The sequence below is a fragment of the Labrus mixtus genome, chromosome 23 (assembly GCF_963584025.1).
Source record: "Labrus mixtus chromosome 23, fLabMix1.1, whole genome shotgun sequence".
NCBI lineage: Eukaryota > Metazoa > Chordata > Actinopteri > Labriformes > Labridae > Labrus > Labrus mixtus.
Genome location: NC_083634.1, coordinates 14,248,141 through 14,256,290, shown reverse-complemented (window position 1 = coordinate 14,256,290; position 8,150 = coordinate 14,248,141). Strand labels below are relative to the sequence as shown.

Below are 8,150 nucleotides of genomic sequence, written 5' to 3'. Positions count from 1 at the left end.
CAGATGAGTACATTACAGTGCATGATAGTATAGTACAGTTCAGTACAGTGCAGTACATAACAGTGCATGGTATAGTACAGTAGACTACAGTACATTACAGGGCATGATACTATAGAATAGAATAAAATAGAATTACTTTATTGATCCCAAACTGGGAAATTGTGGTGTTACAGCAGCAGGTTGTCCAAACACACAATATGAGCAAAAAACCCCACAATATTAGCAAATCTAAACATAATATAATATTAAATACAAAGTAAATAAGCACTAAAAATATCAAAACTAAGAATGGGAATATAATCAACCAGGATTTAACTAAGCATTACTAGTCTTAAATAGGAAGATTAAATATGGAAGATTAAAAGTAAATGTGTAAAAACAGAGTTGTAAATGGACAGTATTGACTATAGTATAGTTCAGTACAGTACAGTACAGTGCAGTAGGCTACAGTACATTATAGTACACGCTAAACAGTGGATAGTAAAATATATTTTTTATATATATATATATTATTTTTTATATATATATTATAATAATTATAATACTATATATTATAATAATTATATATATATATTATATTTTATATATATATTTATATATTTATATATTTTATATATATATTTATATATTTTATATATATTGAAAAAAATCGTAGATGCGCGGGATTTCACGTAGGGGGTTTTAGCAAAAGACTAAATCGTGATTGGTTCACTAAACCTGAGAAACAATCTTGATTGGATAAGCTCGGTTTGTGATGGTTGCTCCAATTGGTCAGCACAGCAGCAGTGCTTGATGCTGATTGGCTGAAGCTCCGGGTTGTAGTCTGTGAAAGTGTCGAACAAACTGACTGCTGAAGTGAAGAGGAAGTACTTTTCAGAATGGAAATATAAGAAATGAAACCTTAACTTTGAACAGGCGAGCAGCGGGAGAAGGTAAGCCGGGCTCTTCTGTCTTGCCATTTGAAGGGAAGGTGCTGTATTTGATAACACGGCATCGCCTGGCTGCTGCACGGAAGACTCGCTGTGGGGATTTCAAAACGTTAGCTAACGATAGTGTTGCACTTGTCACTTTGTTTTATTCGCCGAATATTTGACACGAAAGTGCAACAGCGATTATCGACTGAATCTTCAGTTAAATATGTAAACACACTGTTGATTAAAACATGCCCTAGATTCAGTTTTTGTTTCAATTTGTGTCCGTAACGTTAACCATCTTACTGTGTGACGTCACTGAAACTACCAGTGGTCAAGCTTGTTAAAGTGAACGTACTCCCGCGGTGATGAAACAAAAACATTACTTTTTTCAACCTTTTTTTTATTTATTTGTATTTGTTCGCCATAAAGCGCTTCTAACAAACGAGACCATTTGTTGTTGTTTTTGTTTTGTAGTTGTTGCTCTTTAATAAGAATAGTCCAGTCGTTTCCGGTTTTGTGTCGTGTTGTTTGAAACTGGCTTGACTGAGGTGTTGAAGCCATAAGGTAGCTCGACGTCCCGCCCGCGGGCTTATCACTGTTACTATGTTTAGATTTTATTATTTATATTATATATTATTTATTATATTATAATTTTATTTATTTCGAACCATTAAAAAATAGATGAAAATGAATAAACAAATAATAAAAAATAAAAAATCTGTATCATTAAAAAAAAATAAAAAGCCTATTTCAATATAATACACATTTGACTCGTTCGAAAAGGGATAGGAAGAAGCCTAGGCTTGTCAAGTCCTACCCCCATTCTTCACCATTAACAAATGCAAAATCCAATAAAATAAAATAAACGGACAATACAAAAAAATACTCCAATCGAGCTATTAAGAAAAACAGAACAAAACAAAAAAATTAACAGCTGTGAGATTTACATTCGCCTTAGTCATTTCTGTACTTTTCAAAGATATATCTGTTGTACATTTTTTAAAATTGCATTAATTGTTTCGTCAAGACCGTTCCACAAAACCACCCCACAAATGGAAATACACATACTTTTTAAAATGCTGTTTCTAGTTTAGTTTCCCTCTAAAGTTATAACCCCCCTCTCTGTCTTTGAACAGTTTTTGTATGTTTACAGGTAACAGTTTATTTTTTGCTTTATACATTATTTGTGCAATTAAATTCTACCAGATCCTCAGGTGTAAGGTGGTTTTGTAGGTGTTGCCCCATACTTCCACACAGTCATTTAAATATGGTAACACAAGTGAACACATGTGAGCACATTTGGCTTCAATTCACCATAAAACTACGGAAAAGACTGCTTCACCGTGTTTTAAATATTGTGTCCCTTGTAACCAAGCTGCGTTTCTGTCACTTATCAACTTCAGCCATAATGAGCAGCAACTAAACAAGTCAATCAACACATATCAGTGCCAGTGTGTTAAAGGCATATTATTTCTGCTGCAGTACTGAATGATCTGAAGAAACTGAAATATATATAAAATGTGAAAATAATAATATCTTTATTTATATAGCACCTTTAAAAACAAATGTTTACAAAGTGCTGTGACAGACAGAGCAAATACAGCAAAACATCAACAGAGAGGGCAAAATTATTTAAAAAAATGCAAATAACAGGAATAATATGGAGTCAACAGGCAGGTATGGAGAGGCAGTTCAGTACAGTGAAGGAAAATTAGTTTAAAATCAATCAGGAGAGAACGAAATTAAAATTGAGGGAGAGTGGGACGACGTCACATCCCAGGCTGTAAACACAGAATGAAGATAAAAGAAGGGCTAAACGGGACATTGGTTAAATGAATAAAGCAACAGAGAGCTGAAGAGTTAAATGATAAAAGGAGTAGGAATTTAAAAAGACTAAGAGCAGTAAAATGAATACAGGAAGGGATACATTTAAAGAAGAGAAAGATAAAAAGGTTAAAAGCAATAAAATTAATAAAAGGAAGGGATACATCTTTAAAGGAGAAATCACATAAAAGCAAGTCAATAATGACTTATCTAAAAATAGATGCTACTACCTTAGTAAACCCATGTCAATTAACCTAACTTATTGGATTTTTTACAGATGTTTTGTGTATCTCTTGCGAAATATTGTAATTGTGATATGAAAGCCAATTCATGCTCATGTAACACTACATTTTATATCTCTAAGTCAGGACATTAATAAGCAATGTGAAACTAAAATTGTGTTTAAAAGAATGACTCGGATGCTTTTTTTTTAATTCTGCAATGGTTTAGAATAAAATGTAGGTTGTTATCTGCAGTTTTATGTTTGACTTTAAGTTCACTGCACCACTTAAATTTAAAGAACTTGACACATTGTGGTAGTAAACGGCACCTTAACACAATATATAGTGCAACTTATTAACAGAGGGAAAGATAACTCAATTTGAATTCATATGTTGTTTGCATGTTTCGTAGCCAGCCATGCCTGCGCAACCCCCTGTGAGGGAGCCAGAGGAGGAGATGGAGGCAGAAGGAGAGTCACAACTCCCAGAAGCCAACGGAGACTTGGAGCAACCTAGAGAGAATAACAGAGGAGGAGGAGGTGGTGAAGAAGAGACTATGGAGGAGAGCACAGAGGAGAGGGACAGCGATCTGGATGAGAGTGAGGAGGAGGAAGAGGAGGAGGAGGAAGAAGAGGAGGAGAGTTCAGGTAAACCAAAGTGTCCCCACTTAAAAGTCTTCCAACTGCACTAAGGGAGATACTGTGATTATTATTATTTATTTTTTTAATTGTTGCTGTCTCTGTTCTCTGTGAAGAGATGGATGATGAAGACTGCGAGCGGAGGAGAGGAGAATGTCTGGATGAGATGTCGGATCTGGAAAAACAATTCCAGGAGCTGAAAGAGAAGTAGGTTTTGAAAGAGGAAGGTGTCAAGAAGATCTACTCTTACCTCCATGTGGTGTGGTTCGTCTATTGAGCTGCTTATTTTGCAGGTTGTTTCGGGAGCGGCTGAACCAGGTGAAGGTGAAACTGGACGAGGTGCTAACAGGGAAGGCCGGAGAATATCGAGAACCGCTGGCTGCACTACAGAACAGCATGCAGATACGGACTCAGGTGGCCGGTAAGTAGAACACAGTGTTCTCATTGTGAAGTGTAAGAAGTTACTCTGACCACAGCAGCAGCATTGTGTTTTTGCCTTTACACAAAATACACAACATATACAAAACATAGAGTTCTATAAAAATATTGACGCCTACTGTACAGTTTATTAGTATGGTATGACACATGGCCACTTGGTGGAGCTGTTCAACAGACTTGCATGTCTTTGCCTGGATTAAGAGAAACCAACCCACACTGAATGTAAAAAAAAAATAGTAAATTAAATTTTATAGTAAATTTTACATAATAGCAAAGTAGTCAGCAGATATGTAGTCAACACAATATCAAACATTGTTCTTGCACATCCTCATATAGTGAAGGCTTACCTGAAATAAAAAATGTTTTAATGAGCTGTATTAGATAAACAAGATGTATGATGTCACTATCTTTATGGATCTGCTTCAAAGAGTGACTAATAGGAGAAGCAGAGAAAGTCTAAAAATATCCTCGATGGTGTCCGTCTGTCTATCTGTCTGTCTCTGTACAGGAGTGTACAGGGAGCTGTGTCTGCAGGTGATCAAACACAAACACGAATGTGAACTACAGGGAGCAAAGCAGCACCTGGAGGTAATACACAACACCCGGTTCATACGAGACGGGGGAACTCACTCTTTAGCCAGTGGACTAATGCATGGATGTGTTGTGCAGAGCGAGCGGACGTTGCTGTTTGATGCCATGAAGACAGAACTGCTGGAGAAGATAAGACGCCTGGAGGAGGACAGACAGAATGTTGACATCACCTCAGGTACGTCATAGTTGTGTTAATCATTATAAATCGCCTTGATTTAGATAATAAAATAGTAGAATTCTAGCGATTACTCACCATACTCTTGACACCGCACTAATGATGCTAAGTACTTTGTGGTTGAGTATGCATGCAGAACAATCATCAATCAAACAATCATTATTTGTATAGCCCCAATGCAAAACAAGTGTTATCTCTAAACGCTTTCCAAAAGAGTATATGGGATATGCAGGAAGGAATTCTCCTTCCCAATACAAGGGTTGCAAACTTGCATGTAGGCACAAAATGTTTATTTTTTTCTGTTTGCTGCCATTTAGAGAGCTGCAGACAATTTTATTTCAGTCACTGTAACTGACAGCTGACTTGTTATTGATTATTGCTTGAAATTATTATGTTGTTGTGTATGACCTTCAAATGGCTAAAACAGCGAGCTAGGATTCTGCTATTTACAGAAGAGTGTGTATTATTTGAACAACGAGACAGGTGATGAAATATTGTTTCTCTTGAATTTCAGAATGGAGTGATGAGGTGAGGAGCAAGAAGTGTAAAAGAAAGAACCAGCTGGGTCGGTCGGAGAGGAAAAAGAAAGTAGCTCTGGTTTCAGGTGAGACTTTGTTAGATTAGGTCGCCCGGCTCTGGTCTCACTGACATCCTACCATTTCTCAGAAACGTCTTCTTGTACATTCAAGTTGTTGTCCAGCTGTTCCTCTGTGATCTGAAATTGTTCTCTTCCTGTGACACACACAGAATGAGTTTATTTAACTTTTGTCAGGCTTTGTCTGTGAGCTGGAGTTTGATGCCAACAGATACTTTATGAGCTCTCCCTCTGTGTCCCATAGGGCCTTTCATCGTCTACATGTTGAGGGACATCGACATCCTGGAAGACTGGGCGGCTATCAAGAAGGTAACAAAGGAGTAGCTTTGTTCCTACTTATCTGACAAATACACATCGACATGCTCTCCCACAAATAACCCCTGCTAAATATACCATATTTACAAATGTATTTTTGGTAACTTGGCCTTTGTGTGTTTTGTAGGCAAAAACAGCTCTCACACCACTAAAGAAGAAAGTTGAAAGTAAGTGTTCCTACCTCCAGACGTGTGTGTATTTACTGTGTACATACATGAACATACAGACACACAGTTTCTTTTCTGTAAGCCTTTCTGTTTTGTCTTTCAGAGCGGTGATAATAGGAGCAACTTATTGAAGACCAGCTGCAAAGAAACCAAACTGAACACACACACACACACACACACACACACACACACACACACACACACACACACACACACACACACACACACACACACACACACACACACACACATTCCCAACTATTCCCACTAACAGTTCAGGTTTTGTCTCCCTGGCTGAACTCAGCAGACTTACTGTGTTGTGTGTTGTTTTTTGTTTTTTTTAGCTTTTTACCCCGGCACTCCTCTTCGTGTTTATCTATTGCTATTTAAAAGAAGTTCTTAATAATATGACAACCATGTATTTATAGAATGATTTATAATGTGGATTAAAATTTTAATCTTTTGTGACAGAACGTTTTGCTTCTTCCTCTGGTTCTCTTTTGGTCTCTGTGGGTTTTTTTTGTGTGTTTGCACGACATCATTCCTGCTCCAGGTTAAAAAACGTTTTATATTAAAATTAACTCTTTGGCAAGACCGACTATATTAAGGTAACCAGCTCTAAAATATTCTTTTTTTATGCCATTTTACTTTGAGTAAAATGCTGAATTAAATTGTATTTTGTTCTCACATAAGCTGACTTGTGAATATGTAGTTCACTAAAATCAAAAAGAGCAATGATAGCAACAAATGTGATATTCATCCACACCATATATGGCTTTGTAAATTAGCATGTGCAGGTGTTGTGTACAGTTAAAGGTTGTTGATCAGTGCTTGTAGCAGAACCTTTGCTCCTCCTGCATCTTTATTTGTCTCTTTTTGTGCAGATATTTTTATGAACTTTCCCGCACTAGAAAGCCTCTCACGTTGAATGCAGTGGAACGGTTTCTCCTCCTGTGTGAATCCTCTGATTCGTTCCGAGCGCTGTAGAGTTTCTGTTTTCAGGGCGGACCTTTTGCCACATTCATTTCAATCTTTCAATTCAGTCTGGAACTATCTGAGCACTGCTGAGTTTCCCCGTGAGCAAGGCACCAATGGCCCCAACGGCGCTCGGGCACTCTCATGTTCACCTCTCCATTAGTGCATGTCCAGAGGATCCTGTTTGTGCGTGTGTGCGTGTGTGCAGCATGACTCAACAACAGAGTGTAAAAGTCATTTCCACTCGCAGGATTAATAAAGTATATCAAATAAAAATAAAGGCTAATTCTATAATATAATAAGGAAAAAGTAGACTACAATAATATTATAGGAAAAAGCAAATTACCACTATAATAGAAAAACCATTAGCCATTTAACATGAACAATATTATAGAGTACAACACTGAGTTTATATTAACTCAGAATAAAAGAAGTGTGGAAGTCAAGTTCAAGGAAGAGGACAGAAAATGCTTGAAAATAACAGGAGCACTTTTGACATTGTTTATTTGCTATTTAAATTGACAGGGGAAAGATGACACTATAGTGCATACATGTCTGTTACACAAAACTGCAAAAACAAGCTGTGACCATTAATAAAGTGCTTAGTTCTTTGTTTCCCTGACTAACCACAGACACAGGTGTTTATTATTACTACACAGAAAAGGTCAGAAAGGTTACTCTGATGTCAAACGTCGAACCGAGTTGGCTATCCTCAACTGTTTCCTGTCCTGAAATGCATTCTGGGATCATTTGTTAGTGTCCAAAGTAGACACCATATCTCAAGTACCCTTTTTAAGTTGAGGCTTGTTTCAGAGTGCATCCTTTTTATTTGCATGTTTTCTTTAAATGATGCATCCACCACAACAACAGTTCATGACATCGCTTTTTTTTCCCCCCACTCTTTTCCTCGTCTGCTCACAGCTGCTTGCTGAGTTTACGTGCCTGCCTCTCCCTGGCTTCGAAGGCGGCTTTGGTGTCCATCAGCTCATCCAGCTGCCGGCGGATGCGGGCCATGTCGAGCTGGGAGGCCTCGCACTGCTCCCTGAGGGCCGCCGACTCCACCCTCAGCTGCGTGGCGGCCATGGAGAGCTGCTCGCTGCGCTCGCGGCACTGCACCTGCATCCTCTTGGCGTCCTTCAGGAGGGACTCCACGCTCACTGCCACGGATTCACACTGATCCTGAGACATGTCCTGTGCACGGACCAGAGGATGGATGGAGGTCAAGGTGAAAAATTAGTCAAATATATTATCTAATTAGATCTTAGCAGTCAGATGCAAGAAAGTAGAGACTTATGTT

General features: G+C 38.0%; 1 protein-coding gene across 1 annotated transcript; it reads left to right on the top strand.

Annotated features, from left to right (window-relative positions):
* Positions 1–799: 799 nt before the first annotated feature.
* On the top strand, positions 800–6,121 carry brms1 (BRMS1 transcriptional repressor and anoikis regulator). The gene is made up of 10 exons (XM_061030961.1): positions 800–932; positions 3,376–3,606; positions 3,714–3,804; positions 3,891–4,018; positions 4,544–4,623; positions 4,705–4,801; positions 5,316–5,405; positions 5,641–5,705; positions 5,839–5,878; positions 5,982–6,121. Exons 2-10 carry the CDS (start codon positions 3,378–3,380, stop codon positions 5,987–5,989), a joined length of 828 nt encoding a protein of 275 aa, XP_060886944.1. The 5' UTR covers positions 800–932; positions 3,376–3,377; the 3' UTR covers positions 5,990–6,121.
* The last annotated feature ends 2,029 nt before the right edge of the window (positions 6,122–8,150 follow it).